Source organism: Neofelis nebulosa, chromosome 5 (assembly GCF_028018385.1).
Source record: "Neofelis nebulosa isolate mNeoNeb1 chromosome 5, mNeoNeb1.pri, whole genome shotgun sequence".
Classification (NCBI taxonomy): Eukaryota; Metazoa; Chordata; class Mammalia; order Carnivora; family Felidae; genus Neofelis; species Neofelis nebulosa.
Genome location: NC_080786.1, coordinates 147,019,454 through 147,036,002, shown reverse-complemented (window position 1 = coordinate 147,036,002; position 16,549 = coordinate 147,019,454). Strand labels below are relative to the sequence as shown.

Sequence of the window (16,549 nt, the reverse complement as noted above, 5' to 3'; positions counted from 1 at the left end):
AGGAGCTTCCGTTCTTGAGAGGGGAGACAGACAGTTACGGGATAAGTAAATAAACACAGAGTTTGTAAATGGTGACAAATGCTATAGAGAAAAATAAAACGAGGAAAGGATGTGGAAGGTTAGGGACAGAATGCAAATTCTAATAAGATGGTCAGGAAAAGCCTCACTGGGAGGAGGCGAGGGAAGAAGGTCTCGGGCTTTGGAAACAGTCCGTGCAGAGGCCTTGTGGGAGCAGGCTGGCGTCCTAGGGAGACAGCAGGGAGTCAGCAGCTGAGCGGCGAGTGAACAGGGAAGAGGTAGCAGATGAGGGCAGGATGGCAATGTGGATTGTGTCAGGCCTTGCAGGCCATTGTTGCGGACTTCGGCCTCTGTCTGCGTGAGCTGGGAGGGATCTCATAGTGACTTCACTCTCTGACATCTCGTTATCGTCCATAATTAGTATTTTTGTCCGGGAGCCATTCCTTCTCAAACCACCTGTCAGTAGTTAGAAGCTTAAATGTAAATGTTCTTAAATCTTTTTGTTTGGAAATAAGATTTATATTTTCGCCAGCCTTCGAACTAAAGTTATACGAAAGTCAATTGCTATGTCCCTACAAATGTATAATCTCTAGTTTTGTACATTATAAGATGATGTACCCCTTCATGGAAAAAGAACCGTTCTGCATGCTTTATGTTGCCGCAATAATTTTTACTTTGGCTATTGTATCAAGTGCCCGTTGTTTTCAAAAATTGTGTCGGTTACTTGCATCGTGCTGGACTGTGCATGTATCTTATGCTTGTTTATGCTGCTGCTGCTAATTGTACTTGCCCTGCTTCGTTTCTCAGGTATAAAAATCGATTTCTAAAAGTGGTTTCCTGCAGCTAAAACTCTGTGGTGTTTTGTTTTTGATTAGCATCTTCCAAAGTACTAAAGAGCATGTGTGAGAATTTCTACAAGTATTCAAGGCCCAAGAAAATTCGGGTATGTGTTGGAACCTGGAACGTGAATGGTGGGAAGCAGTTTCGCAGCATAGCTTTTAAGAATCAGACACTCACCGACTGGCTTCTCGACGCGCCCAAGTTAGCTGGCATCCAGGAGTTTCAAGGTTTGCTTTTTGTAACAGGGATTCCCCTAATATAAATCCTGTGACTTATTAATCTATCAAACAAATGTAACACTTCATAATATGCCTTACTCTCAAAAAGAAACTTGGCTTTATAAGGATGAAGGCCAGACCTTTAAAGGTAACTACACAAGGAAGAAAAACTAGTTCTGTTTTTATTCTTTTAAACTGACACACAGCAAGCTTATTTTGTGAGTGATAATTTTTTAAACCTAGTGGTTCCATTTTGCAAATCTAGTTCTCTGTTTAACTAAACAGATAAGAAATATTTGGGGTAGATTAAGAAAAATCTTTCAAAACTTGTCGTAACACATGTTGGCACTTGATAATTTAGCGGCACTGATTTTTCCTTATAAAACCTTGGTCGTCATTCAGCCGCCAAGCTCTTAACAGCCCGGACCAAGCACTGAGCTGATGATGCTTTTAAGATTTTAATTACGATTGTGAATGTGGGCCGCCTTCTTTTTTTTAAAGTCACTTTGAATTTCTTTCTAAAATAGTACACATCTAGCATGTATCATGAATAAAAGCGAAGTGCAGGGGTACCTGGGTGACCCAGTCAGTTAAGCATCTTGACTCTTGATTTCAGCCCGGGTCATGATCTCATGGTTTGTGAGCCCACGTCGAGCTCTGCCCGGTCAGTGCTGTCTTCTCTCTCGTTCTCAAAAATAAATAAACTTAAAAAAAAAAAAAAGTGCATAGGAAAAAATGTGAGATGCAGATTTTCTTTTTTTAGTTATTTCTAATCAGTCACATCTTAAACCCTAAGGTTTTCCCCAGACTTTTATTGAAACGATCTTTTTTCACTTACATTGAACCTACCTTGAAATTATAGTTGTTGTTGTAGTAGTGATAATATTAGAGGAGCAGCTAACACTACAGTTCTCTAAGTGCTTTACATCTATTCATTTATTTCCTATAACAGACCTACTGCACAGATACTGTTATTATTCCAATTCCACAGATGAGGAAACCGAGGCACAGTAAGGGAGGCAACCTGCCCAGGCTCACACAGCCTGGTTGGTAATGGCAAGTCAGGATTTGAACTCAAGGCAGTTTGGCTCCAGCATCACTGGGTCACACTGCGGCTTGTCTGGGAATTTGGGCAAGTTGCTTAGGTTCTCCAAAGCCTTAGTGTCTTGTCTGTACTAAAGGGTAAAAATAATCTGTCTTCTAAAGTGCGTGGTAAGCGAGTTGATGCATGTATAGTCCTTGCACGTAATAGCAGTCAATAAATATTTTTGTTATTTTTCTCAGTCTAATGCTATTTATAGGCCCTTTCTAGCTACTTCTCCTTTCTGAGTCCTCGGCCACCCAAGTCCCCCTGGGCCACTTATCTCAAGTAGCTTCTGTTCTCTTTTCGTCCTTGTCTATTAGGAGAGAGCTAATGGCTGGAACAGAGGGGTACATCTTAACCCCTGGATCTCTTTTAATTTTCTTGGATTCCTCCACGTAGGACATAGTAAAAAGGTCAAACCTCTAGTTTTCAAATTTGAATGTGAAAATTCCTGTGTGTTACCTTTTGATTGGAGATGATTTCTCAGTCACTCTGTGCCTTTTCTGAAGAATCCCTTTACTCCTGGGGCGCCTGGGTGGCTCAGTCGGTTGAGCGTCCGACTTCGGCTCAGGTCATGATCTCGCGGTTTGTGAGTTCGAGCCCCGCATCGGGCTCTGTGCTGACAGCTCAGAGCCTGGAACCTGCTTCGGATTCTGTGTCTTGCTCTTTCTCTGCCCCTCCCCTGCTCACGCTCTGTCTCTCTCTGCCTCAAAAATAAAACATTAAAAAGAATTTAAAAAAAAAAAAAAAAAGAATCCCTTTACTCCCCCTTTTATTCTCTTCAGCTTTTGCAAAGTGGCTTGCTTCTCTGATGCCCATGTGCAGTTTAGCAAGAGTTCTTTCAAAACGATTTCTGAAAGGACTCAAGGATCTTCAGAAATAACAGTCTTAAAGAAGAAAACTTAGGAGGCCTGAATGGAAGCTAAATTTAAAGTAATTTTGTCCCATTCGTTGGTTTTGCCTACAATTTGAAGTTGGTTAAACATAAAACACAGAAGTGGACTTTATGAGGTCTGGCGTTGATCTTAGTTGGACTGGGTGGGGGCGGGTGCCGTTTGACTAAAGCTATATTTTTAACAGTTTTTCTTGGATGCTTAATTGTAGATAAAAGAAGTAAGCCAACTGATATATTCGCAATTGGTTTTGAAGAAATGGTAGAGTTGAATGCTGGAAACATTGTGAATGCAAGGTAAGCCGGCAAGGTCATTTTCTAGTTGAGGGACATGGAAGGCAGATAACTAAGTGGTTGTTACAAAGGTAGATTGGGATAATATATGTAAAGGTGCTTTTTAAACTGCAAAATAGAATTCTCAACCTCTCTGGTCTTAGGATCTTTCTACACTCTTAAAAATGTTGAAAATCTTAAAGAATTTTTGTTCGTGTGGGTTATATCTCTAGATAGTACATTAGAAATTTAAAAATGAAAATTTCAAAACATTTAATTCTTTAAAAAACAATAAACCTATTACATGTTAGCATAAATAATACATTTTTTTCCTGAAAAGTAATTATTTTCCAGAACAAAAATGTCCTGAGAAGGTTGGCTTTGAGTGTAGTTTTGTACATCTTTTCATTTCTGGCTTAAAACAACTGAATTCTCACATCTACTTCTGTATTAGTCAGTTACAATGTGTTGTTTTGCTTGAAGTAGATGAAGAAAATCGCATAAATAACGTAGTTGGAAATGGAAAGAACTTTATAGCCTTTTGAGATAATTTCTTCTCTGATACTACACCAAAGCTCAACAAACAGGTCCTTCAAGGTTAGTTCAGGAATCTGGACTAACCTTATGGAATCTGAAACCATAGCAATGAACTATTTGTGCTCTATTACACAAGAATTCATTGGTCTATTTTTTTATCCTTGCATGATTTTGAAACATCATGTATTGGTCATTTTGAAAATATTAGTTCACTGAGTTATGTCGATCTTCCAAATCTTGGCACATTTCATTATATCAATGCATGATATTGATTAGCCTCATTACTGATCTCATCAGCAAATTCTTCAAATGTTTGGAAGCTATTAAGTTCTCAGTAGCAGATACACATTTTCCAAAATTTTCATTTTTGCTTGAAAAATGTAATCATTGGAAATAAATACTATTGGTTGTTTCCCTTAAAAGGCAGGTTCATTTAAAAAATGTTTGTCAGATAACCCAAGTCTGAAGAACCATAGTCTGTCTGTCATTAGTCCTTTCAAATAAAAATGGTTTTCCATGAAAAATGGTAGCAGTTCATCTCTCTGCTCAAACAATCAAGTGCTTCTCCAAACATCACACTTCAATATGAAGCAGAATGGGCCTTGTGCATATTTCCTGTTCATCACAGATATGACTTAAGGATTGAACTTTGATCAGATTAATGACATTTAGAAAACGATTAATAACATTTCCTGCTTCAACAGAGATATTCTTATGTGAAATGGCATTTTTTTAACTGCAAGTACATGGCGGTAAAGACTAATGAATCATCCTAGTACAGTTCGGTACCTGGATTCATGTGAAGACGTCAGCCATTTTACTCATTGTTACTTTTGCACCATCGTGCAAATATCCATCCACATCGTGAAAAAGGCAAAAAAAGGTCTTAGTATTATAAAGATAGTTTTGACCTCATGGGTTTGGGGGAGTCCCAGAGGTGTTCCCAGACCACACTTTGAGAACTGCTGTTCTGAAGCCTTATTACAAATGCAAATTACTTAAATGGAACTTAAAGCTTAAGTGTTTTATTTTAAGAAAGTATGCTTGCTTTTAAAGTTGAACAATTGCCCATCTTTTGTGACATTTTTAAAAAGATTTTCAGAGTAAAATTATGAGCTGAAATAGTATGAGATAGTCATCAATCTTGCAAATGACATTTTTTTCCTTAGCTTTATTTTTTTTAATTTTTTTTTAAATCTTTATTTATTTTTGAGAGAGAGACAGCATGTGAGCAGGGAGGAGCAGAGAGAGAGAGAGGGAGACACAGAATCCGAAGCAGGTTCCAGGCTCTGAGCTGTCAGCACAGAGCCCGACGTGGGGCTCAAACCCACGAACTGTGAAATCACGACCCTCATGAGCCAAGGTCGGACACTTAACCAACCGAGCCACCCAGGCACCCCTTTCCTTAGCTTTAAGTAAATAACATTCACTCAGGGAAGTAGAAAAGAAACGCAACTGCATTCATTTTGCTGATTTGAATCTCTTTCCTGAAAATACATATTCAGGTTTTAAAATAGAGCATACTCTTATTGTTCCTGGTACCAAATTGTTCAATTGATTATCTGTCTAGAGTTTAATCGAATTATTCCTTAGTAAACTGGTGATTATTCATTTCTTTAACCAGTATCTGTTGAGCACCTACTCGAGGTGCTAAAGATACATTAATGAATAAAACAAAAATCCCTACCTTCATGAACCTTCTATTCTAGCTGAAGAGACAGACGATAAACAGTAATTGTAATATGTAAATTACCGGCATGCCTCGGAGATACTGTGGGTTCAGTTCCAGACCACTGCAGTCAAGCAGATATGGCAATAAATCCAGTCAAATGACTTTTTTGGCTTCTCCGTGCATACAAAAGTTAAGATTACCCTATACGGTAGTCTGTTAAGTATGCAATAATAACATTATGTGTAACAGACAATGTACACATCTTAAGTAAAAAGTACTTCACTGCTAAAAAATGCTAATCATCATATGAGCTTCCGGCTGGTCATAATCATTGACCGCAGATCACTGTAACAAATATAATGAAAATGAAAAAGTGTGAAACATCATTAGAATTATCAGAATGTGACATGGAGACATGAAGTAAGCAAGTGCTGTTGGAAAAATGACACTGATAGGCCTGCTTGACACAGGGTTGCCACAGAGCCTCAATCTGTCAAAAACAGAGTAACTGGGAAGCATAAGCAAGCGAATCACAATAAGACAAGGTATGCTTGTATGTGGTGTGATAGAAGACGGTAAATGGACCGGGAAATAAACAGAGGTAGAGGGCATCAGGCACGTGGAGTTGCGTGGCTGGGGGGTGGCTTGAATGAATGATCAGGGTAGGGTTCACTAGAAGATGACCTGAGAAGTAAGCTGGATAAGGAGATGAAAAGCCATCATTCTCTTTTCAGAATCCGAGTTGCGGTGGGGGGATTCTGGTAGGTAGAGAATCCATGTGCTGGCTTTGTATTTTGGAGGTGGTGTGGCGGTGTTAGATTAGATAAATGGGCGTGGTGTCATGTTCAGGCTTACCACTTATCATGTGTGTGACCTGGAACTATGAGAGACACCCTTTGGCTCTCCTTTAGAGTTTCTTGGGGGTTCTTCGGAGGCTCAAACTTACTACACTGAAAATTTATAAAGACTTCAGCATTTACACTACCTTCTTTGTATGAACTGTATTTCAGAGAAAATAGTTGAGAAAAATTCTTTATAGAGGAATTCTAACTTAACTACAAATGCCTATGGAATGCTGAAATTATAACATCAACATCACGCAACCCCTGATGAAATAATGGCAGTGATCGGTAGATGCTAAAACCTTAGAAGGATTAACGGGGGGACTTTTCATTATAAAGACTTGATTAGAGGGGCACCTGGATGGCTCAGTTGGTTAAGCGTCCGACTTCGGCTTGGGCCATGATCTCACAGTTGGTGAGTTCAGGCCCCATGTCGGGCTTTGTGCTGACACCTAGGAGCCTGGAGCCTGTTCCAGATTCTGTGTCTCCCTCTCTCTCTCTGCCTCTCCCCCATTTGCACTCTCTCTCTCTCTCAAAAATAAATAAACATTAAAAAAAAAAGTTGATTAGATTGTCACAGTCTGAACAGTGGATCCAGTGTCACAGCACAGAGATTATGTACTTCTGCTTTGATGCAAGTCTGACTGCACTAACCATGAGGTTATTTTTGCCAAAACAAATAAATAAATTTAAATGAGTTTCTTAAGCTTCTGCATTAACCAGTGTAAAGTAAATATGAGAGTTAGAGGGACAAGTGAAGATACTATGAAGACACATCCGTCAAATCCAGACTGTTGAACATTTTACGACAAATGGCCCAACTTCTCTAGAAAATAAATAGTATTTGAAAGGGGATGAGGTGGGGAGGGTTGAGGGACTATTAAAGATTCAAGAGATATAACAAGCAAATGCAGTGTGTGGGCCCTATATGGATCCTCTTTTAAAGAAATCAACCACGAGAAGACATTTTTTTAGATAATTAGGGAAATTTAAATACGAACTGATAGTGTTAAGGAATTGTGTGATGATGGCATCGTGATTATGTGAAAATAAAAATGCCCATTACTTTAGATGATGTGTAGTGAAGTATGTGTGGGTGAAATGGCATGTGTCTTGGGATTTGGTTTAACATATTCTAGGTCCACGCATGCACACACACACACACACACACACACACACACAAAGTGGGGGAGGGGGTTGGAAGAAAAAAATGGCAAAATGTTGATAATTGTTGATGCTAGGTAATAGGTACAGGAAAAAGTACAGCTTGAGATTACTCAAATGGTGAGCACTCGTTTCATAAGTAAGCTCAGGTTTTCTTTGTGAAAGAGTAATAGACTTGGAAGTGTGGCGATCTTTTGGCTAAATTTCAGGTTTTTCTTTTTAAAGGAAACAAAAACAGCTTACATAAAGATGTCAGTGTTGGTGTGGATTTCGGACTGTTGGGAGAATTACTAAATTTGGGTATATAAAGATGTAATTGACAGTTGTCTTGTAAAATAGGCTATTTTGTCCATATCTTTTAAAAAGATTCCCTTTGTAATGTTTTCTGGTAGCACAACAAACCAAAAGCTCTGGGCTGTGGAACTGCAGAAGACCATCTCCAGAGACAACAAGTATGTGCTGCTGGCTTCTGAGCAGTTGGTGGGCGTCTGCCTGTTTGTTTTTATCAGACCCCAACACGCTCCCTTCATCAGGTCAGTGAACAGGGCGCTGTGCGCAGGCTCTTTCCCACCCTCGAGTAGCCAGAAAAAGACCTGGAATGTGTGTTGCTTCAGGGAAACAATTACTCATGCATCTTGTTCTTAAATGTGTTTTTGATGAAAGAATCACCAGTCATTCCGTCACACCGTCTCACAGCCTTGTCCTTGAACTACAGCTGTACGTTTGTGTCCTAGACCTTCCTAATGTCTTATGCTCACAGAACTGTGTTGGCAGCTCGGATCTTGGACTCAGAGTCCTTTGTTTTAAAGGGACGTTGCGGTCGACACCGTGAAGACCGGAATGGGAGGCGCCACTGGAAACAAGGGGGCCGTTGCGATACGGATGCTGCTGCATACAACCAGCCTCTGCTTCGTCTGTAGCCACTTTGCTGCAGGCCAGTCCCAAGTCAAAGAAAGAAACGAAGATTTTGTAGAAATAGCGCGAAAGTTGAGTTTTCCAATGGTGAGCTCATACTGCTTGTTCTTGAAGATGAAGCTACAAAGTGCACTTTAACTTGTTCCAAATTCTCTGTCAGCTTTTGAAAATTTAAGATACTTCTTAGAAACATCAACGATTTTCACCTAAATAGATGCTTCATGTGTTCTTAGTCTGGGGTCCCATAAACAGGGCCTGGCCGGTGGGGGCGGGGGAGCGGCGAGCATATCTGAGGCAAAGAAATAGTGGTAAAACATGTTTCATATTGACCGTTTAGATCTAAAATGCTTCTCCTTGCCTCCAGGGAAGGATGCTGTTTTCCCACGACTACGTATTTTGGTGTGGTGATTTCAACTATCGCATTGATCTCCCTAATGAAGAAGTTAAAGAGCTCATAAGACAGCAAAATTGGGATTCTCTTATAGCAGGAGATCAGCTTATCAATCAGAAAAATGCTGGACAGGTATACACATACTTAAGATACTTGCGTTGAGAAGAAGGGGATCTTTTGTTATGAAACATGCTTTCCTTAATCACAGTGTTGCTTTTTTTTTTTTTTTTTTAATTTTTTTAACGTTTATTTATTTTTTTGAGACAGAGAGAGACAGAGCATGAACGGGGGAGGGGCAGAGAGAGAGGGAGACACAGAATCGGAAGCAGGCTCCAGGCTCTGAGCCATCAGCCCAGAGCCCAACGCGGGGCTCGAACTCATGGACCGCGAGATCGTGACCTGAGCTGAAGTCGGACGCTTAACCGACTGAGCCACCCAGGCGCCCCTGTTGCCTTTTTTAAAATCCCTTGGAGTCTATACTTAACTACATATCTCGGGTTTAATAGATATAGAATTACCTTTCCTTAAAGACAGAAAAGAAAAAAGGAAGATTCATAATAACTCCCAGGAGGAAAAATATATTAAGTCTCTGTAAGACTCACTTTTTTTTTTTAATGTTTATTTATTTTTGAGAGAGAGAGAGATGAGATAGAGTGCAAGCAGGGGAGGGGTAGGAAGAGAGGAAGACACAGAATCTGAAGCAGGCCCAGAGCTGTTGGCACAGAGCCTGACGTGGGGCTCGAACTCAGGAACCGCAAGATCATGACCTCACGTGAAGTCAGACGCTTAACTGACTGAGCCACCCAGGTGCCCCAAGACTCTCTTTCAAGTAGAAGAGAATACATTTTTGATTCTTTCTTTTTGAGTAATAGTGAATTTAGAATCTTAGTCTTCAAAGGTACTGTTTTTTTAATGTTTGTTTATTTTGATAGAAAGTGAGAGAGAGAGAGAATGGGGAGGGAATGGAGAATGGGGAGGGACAGAGAGAGAGGGAGACAGAATCCGAAGCAGGCTCCAGGCCCTGAGCTGTCCGCACAGAGCCCGACGTGGGGCTCGAACTCACAGACTGCAAGATCATGACTTGAGCCAAAGTCAGACGCCCAACCGACTGAGCCACCCAGGCGCCCAATATTTTTTTTTAAGTAAGAGGTGATTAAGGCCACTTGATATCGTGCCTTCGTGATCATCTGACTTAAATTCTAACACTTTGGGCCCCACTTCACATTTTAGGCCTTATTTCCTCATTTGAGAATAAGACATCAGACTACATATATGATTTCTAAAATCTGTCATAGTTTTGGTTTTTGTAGCTTAAAGGTCTGGTAGAGTTCCCTTATTCACATTTTTGTACTTTGCTTAATCAGAGGTCAAACAAGTGGCATGAACACTTGTTCCCACAAGTCCCAGGTTATTTTTTCTTACCATTTGTTCCATTCAGTTAGAAGTGTTCATCTGATGGACATAGATTTTGTGTGAATCTCCAGCATATAGTAGACATGTAGCGAATGGCTGCCTGAATGAAAACAACTTTTTTTCTAATAACTTACTTTGTATGTTTATTTTAGATTTTTAGAGGATTTTTAGAAGGAAAAGTTACCTTTGCTCCAACATACAAATACGATTTGTTTTCTGACGACTATGACACCAGTGAAAAGTGCCGCACCCCTGCGTGGACAGACCGTGTCCTCTGGAGAAGAAGGAAATGGCCTTTTGATAGATCAGGTTGGGAAATGGACTTCTTCATTTAAATGAGCTAATGCAAATTTTATGAGGAAGAAGGAAATGATATAAATATCAAGGGAGGAGGGCTGTTTTTTTTTTAACAAAGGTTTGCTAGAATAGAATAAATAAAATTTAAATATAAAACAGTTTTTAAAATATTCTCAGACTTGCTTATAATAATTTAATTTTTTAGTGTATTTTCTTTCCATAATTCCATATAAAGAGAAGTAAGGAAATTTCATTTTTATGAAATTTCAATGAAAATTTCAACTGAGTGCTAACAAAGGTTTTTAATTTGAATAACCAATATGGTTTGTAAATATTATGAACTGCTGCTTGTCTGTTGAATTACTTATGAAACACTATTTGGCTTTTAAGTACTCTCAGAAATAAAGCCTTATCTTAATTTTTACTAAGTAAAGCATAAAGTGATAATTCAACCAAAACACCTTTCTAACTTAAAGGTATCTGGACTTCCTGCCGATTAACAAGTGTATCAGGGATCCCAGCCTCAGACAACTGAAGCCAGTAAAGCGAAGAATCTTGCTCCTTGCTCCCCATGATCTGTCACGCGCCTGTGGTTTTATTTTTGTTTTTGTTTCATTCTGACTGCAGCTGAAGATTTAGATCTTCTAAATGCTAGTTTTCAAGATGGAAGCAAAATCCTCTACACGTGGACTCCTGGCACTTTGCTGCACTACGGAAGAGCCGAGCTAAAGACTTCTGACCACAGGTTTAAACAGTCTTGGTATTTCTAACCGTGCTTGAAATTTACTTGAAATCCATCCTTTAGTAAACATTTCTAACACATCCATCTCCCTTTATGCCTTAAGGCCTGTCGTTGCCCTGATTGATATAGATATATTTGAAGTTGAAGCCGAAGAGAGGCAGAACATTTATAAAGAGGTGATTGCAGTTCAAGGTCCACCAGATGGGACAGTATTGGTCTCAATCAAAAGTTCTGTCCCAGAAAATAATTTTTTCGATGATGCTTTGATCGATGATCTTCTGCAGCAGTTCACAGATTTTGGTGAAGTTATACTCATAAGGTGAGTAAAATATTTATTGTCCAAAAGCAGCTCATGACTCATAGATGTTTTCTACATTAGAAATTACCTTTCTATTGTTTGAACAGCATTTGAGTACAGTAGACCCTTGAATAATGTGGGAGTTAGGCACACTGACCACCATGCAGTCCAAAATCCACTTAGAAGCTCTGAGTCCCCAAAGACTACCAATAGCCTACTGTTGACTGGAAGCCTTACCAATAATGGAAACCGTCAACTAACACATATCTTATGTGGTGTATGTCTTATATACTTACAATAAAGTCAGCTAGAGGAAGGACAATGGCGTTAAGGAAGTCATAAGCAAGAAGACATACATTTACGGTACTGTACTGTGTCGAGAAAAATCCACGTATAAGGTGACCTGTGCAGTTCAAACCTGTGTTGTCTGAGGGTCAACTGTATTTTTATTTCCAAATTACAGGAAAGTCATACTATAGAAATGTTATTTCAAAGAGTTCATAGGTTTTGAAACTGAATTACGTTTATAGAGTTTAAAGCTGAATAGTGAAAGTTTTTATGAACAATCGATGAACAAAAAATATGTGCACTTTGGGACGCCCAGGTGGCTTAGTCGGTTAAGCGTCTGACATCAGCTCAGGTCATGATCTCACAGTTGGTGAGTTCGAGCCCCACGTCGGGCTCCGTCCCGACAGCTCAGAGCCTGGATCCTGCTTCAAATTCTGTGTCTCCCTCTCTCTCTTCCCTTTCCCCATTCACACTCTGTCTCTCTGTGTGTCTCAAAACTGAATAAACATTAAAATTTTTTTTTAAAAAAATATGTGCACATTTAGGTGTGGTTATATATATCATACAATGTATAACAAAGCCCTATGGCAAAATGAAGCTGTGATCACTGTTTTATTTTATATATATATATATATATTTTTTTTTTTTCAATGTTTACTTATTTTAAAGAGAATGAGAATGAGCCAGGGGTGGAACAGACAGACAGGGAGACACAGAATCAGAAGCAGGCTCCAGGCTGAGCTGTCAGCACAGAGCCCGACGCAGGGCTCAAACCCACAAACCGTGAGATCATGACCTGAGCCAATGGCGGATGCCCCACTGACTGAGCCACCCAGGCGCCCCACACTGTTTTATTTTTTTGAGGAGAGTTAGGAGTAAAGCAGAGTGACTTTTCCTCCCTTAGTTTAAGAAATTTGATGTTTTAAGTAATTTTAAGTACATTTGATTTCCAACAGAGAAGGCAGCACAATCCGATCAGTCAGGAGTCATCCAGTCCAGTCTTCGTTGCTGTTATTGATTTACCCATCTGCCTTTTGCAGAACCAGATGCTTCTTCCCTTGTTTAAAAAACATGTTCTTTTCCAAGCGTCCAGCAGTTCTGAAAGACTGCACGTGTTTGAATTTCATACGGAAGGGACTTGACTCCTTTCTGTGCTTTGCATCTACTCAGTTAGGTATGTTTTGTAGATATTTGGTGGACACATCTCTGTACTGGGTGGCCTAGTCCACAGATTGAAGATAGTGTGCTTCTGTAGAGCAAGAAGCATGCCGAAGAAACCTGGAGTCCTTTCAGAGAGGAAATGAGCGGATACAGAAGAAATTGCATTTATATTTCCCTCAGATCTTCTAACAGAGATCTACCCCAAAGCTTGAAAACAAAACAAAAAAATTTCTAAAATCCTAAGGCATTCGGAAGTATATAGTGAAATCTCCAGGTTTACAGATGACAGAAAGCTTGGTCAAGTATAGAAAGCCAAGTTACCAGGAGCCTGATGTGGGCAGCCGAGGAGCAGGTAAGTGTCCTCGTGAGCAAATGCAAATTATGGAACTGGGCTAGAGAGAAAAGGGTGAAGGACTCTGAGACAGGAAAAGGACCTGTCTTTATAATTCAGTCTTGAAGCGGGGCGTCTGGGTGGCTCAGTCAGTTGAGCATCCGACTTCGGCTCAGGTCATGATCACACGGTCTGAGTTTGAGCCCTGTGTCCGTCTCTATGCTGACAGCTGGGAGCCTGGAGCCTGCTTCGGATTCTGTGTCTTCCTCACTCTCTGCCCCTCCCCCGCTCATGCTCTGTCTCCCTCTCTGTCAAAAATCAATTAACATTAAAGAAAAAACAGTCTTGAAGGAACTTGGTGTTAAATTGGAGCCAGAAGCTTTCCCCAAAGTGCTTGTCATCTTTAGAAAAAGTATTGGTAACAAAACAAGGTATTACCCTAACATTATAAAACCATGCATGCCTCCACAGGTGGAATATTCTGGTTGTCACACACCTTCAGGCAACCAAATTAGAACAGAAAAAGCAGACAATGGAAGTAAACAAGGAGAGGACTACTGTTGCCAGTAAGGCTAAATTGATCATTACCTTTTGTCCTAGAATAAGACTATGGTTTAGGAGTCACTGAAGTCCTCTATATGTAAATAAGACATTCCCTGGAAATGTGAATGGGACAAATTTAGGTATTTGTATTAATTGGGGGGAAAATCTAGAAGTTTTTACCCTAGTGAAAATAGGAAGAAAATGCAGCTTCTCAAAGACCTACATATACATATGTGTGTGTGTGTGTATATATATACATATATACATACATACATATATACACACACACACATATATATATATATATACACACACATGGATATTATATATACATGGATATTAAAACCAAAATCTCTTGTTAAGTTAAACATTCATAAGGAACACATTGCTAATTAAGGGTAGGATCAAGAAATTAGCACTGCCATATGACCACAAATGCTTTGGTACCACTATCAAAAAACAAACAGAGTAGACCCCCCCCCCCCCCCCTTATCCATGGTTTTGGTTACCTGAGGTCAGCTGTGGTCTGGAGGCAGATGACCCTCCTCCTGATGTAGCATCAGAAGGCCACTAGTAGCCTCATGTTACATGACAGTGCCTACATCACTCACCTCACTTCATCTCATCACGCAGGCATTTTATCATCTCCCATCCTCACAAGATAAAGGGTGAGGACAGTACGATAAGATATTTTGAGAGAGAGACCACATTCACATAAACTTTATTACAGTATTTTGTTACGATTGTTCTATTTCATTATTCATGTTAATTTCTTACTGTGCCTGATTCATTATTCATGTTGTTAATTTCTTACTGTGCCTGATTTATAAGTTAAACTTTATTGTAGGTATGTAGGTAGAGGAAAAAACAGTATGGATAGGGTTTGGTACAATCTGCAGTTGCAGACATCCTTTGGGGGTCTTGGAATGTATCTTCCATGGATAAGGAAGGGGGGGACTATTGTAAATGTTTGGAGTCGGGGGGACTAGTGCAGCATAAGCGCAAACTTATAGTAGTGATTATAACCTTTGGAGGAGAGATCTTCTCTATTGCCAACAGTATGAAAAAGATCCCCTTCATAGTATTTAGATAGGGATGATGTTCTGTGTCTTTCAGATGGTGGCATCTTGCAGCTTAGTAACTTAACATGCCAAGGAAATTGAGTCACTTATCTTGGTCATATTTGGGTGATTGTAGAAATCTGTAGAAATCAGGCCTCTGATTTAAACAGGATAAAGTACTTGTTCCTATTTCTCTTTTTAGCCTCTTCCTCTTAATATCCATAAGGCATGCCTTTGAATCCTAGCTTGTGTGTGTGTGTGTGTGTGTGTGTGTGTGTGTGTGTGTACGCACGTGCGCATGTACGTGCACATATTTTCCCCTCATCTTTGAAAAATCTGCAGGGATTTCTGATCTTGATTTGTATAATCGGGGAGTAGTCCAATGTGTAAAATTGTTTCTATAAATAAGACTGATAATGTTTTTGTTTTACTCTTTTTTGTGCGATAACATTATTACATGTCAGTGATTGTCTTAATTCAGAACTTACTCTAATGTCCTTTTAGTTTTTTTTCTTTTTGGGGGCTTCTTATTTCAAAATTGCAAACTTAGAGTCATAGCAAAGGCCATTGAAGTCCCAAGAGAGTAAATGGCTGTCCCCTGCATAAAGACAAGGACCATAATACCCTAAGGCACTCTGGGGCCAATCAGATATGTATATTTTAATGACAACTCCCCATCTTCTTTCTTGGTCAAAGGAAATTTGCTTCAGAGATGTCATGGAGACCTTGAAAATACATAGTGCTGGACTCTGGGGACAGGAAATTTGTATTCTAGCCCTGTAACGGAGTCTCCTTGTAGAGTGGCTTTGAACAAGCCACTTTTAACCTCTGGCCCTTTTTGCCTTGTAAGTGAAATGAAGGATTAGATTAGCAGGATCACAAATGGAGGGCCCCAGGGCCCTTCTTCTGACAGGCTGTTTTATTAGCATAGTATTTGAAAGAAATTTGAATTTGAAAGCTTTGAGAGGCAGAGTGCCCTCTCCAGGCCACCAGTGGCTCTACTGCTCTCCCTGTTGTGTTTTACTTCCTGGCCTCCATAGGCCTTTGTTAATCAATAGTCAGTGGGCTGGTTGTTGGACTAGTTATATCTAAGGTATTAATTATTTTTTGTTGTTTATGTTTCTCTTTCTTGAAGATTTGTAGAAGACAAAATGTGGGTTACATTTTTGGAGGGAAGCTCTGCCTTGAGTGTTCTGAACCTAAATGGTAAAGAGGTAGGTAGCATTTGTTGATTGTAAGCCATTTTGAAATTCTGTATCCAAAGATTATAATTTTATAGCCATGCAGCAGGATTATCTAGATGTATTTCCAGTGCAGAACTATAGAAGACCTTATGGTGTGCTTTAATATTTATTATTTAGACTAGGTTTCTGACCAGCTTGGAATTATTTTGGTCCTCCCTAAAGATACTAACAATTGGTAACAGACTAAGAAGAAAATATGTTTACCACCCAACTTGGTTTTTATTATATAGAAATTTTGTTAAGTGGAATAGATATTCTGGCTCATTCATAGTAGGAAGGATTTCTATCGAATGAAGAAAATGCCTTATTTATAAGAAAACAAGGG

At 39.5% G+C, this 16,549-nt stretch overlaps 1 protein-coding gene across 13 annotated transcripts in view; it reads left to right on the top strand.

Moving 5' to 3' along the window:
- Positions 1 to 16,549, top strand: part of SYNJ1 (synaptojanin 1) — a 91,213-nt gene that overhangs the window by 49,956 nt on the left and 24,708 nt on the right. For all 13 annotated transcript variants that reach the window (XM_058731893.1, XM_058731886.1, XM_058731892.1 and 10 more), the window contains 9 exons: positions 894 to 1,085; positions 3,265 to 3,349; positions 7,933 to 8,073; positions 8,350 to 8,542; positions 8,820 to 8,978; positions 10,412 to 10,568; positions 11,184 to 11,301; positions 11,402 to 11,617; positions 16,116 to 16,194. In XM_058731893.1, coding sequence (XP_058587876.1) covers positions 894 to 1,085; positions 3,265 to 3,349; positions 7,933 to 8,073; positions 8,350 to 8,542; positions 8,820 to 8,978; positions 10,412 to 10,568; positions 11,184 to 11,301; positions 11,402 to 11,617; positions 16,116 to 16,194 — 1,340 coding nt within the window. The remainder of the gene's footprint in view (positions 1 to 893; positions 1,086 to 3,264; positions 3,350 to 7,932; positions 8,074 to 8,349; positions 8,543 to 8,819; positions 8,979 to 10,411; positions 10,569 to 11,183; positions 11,302 to 11,401; positions 11,618 to 16,115; positions 16,195 to 16,549) is intronic.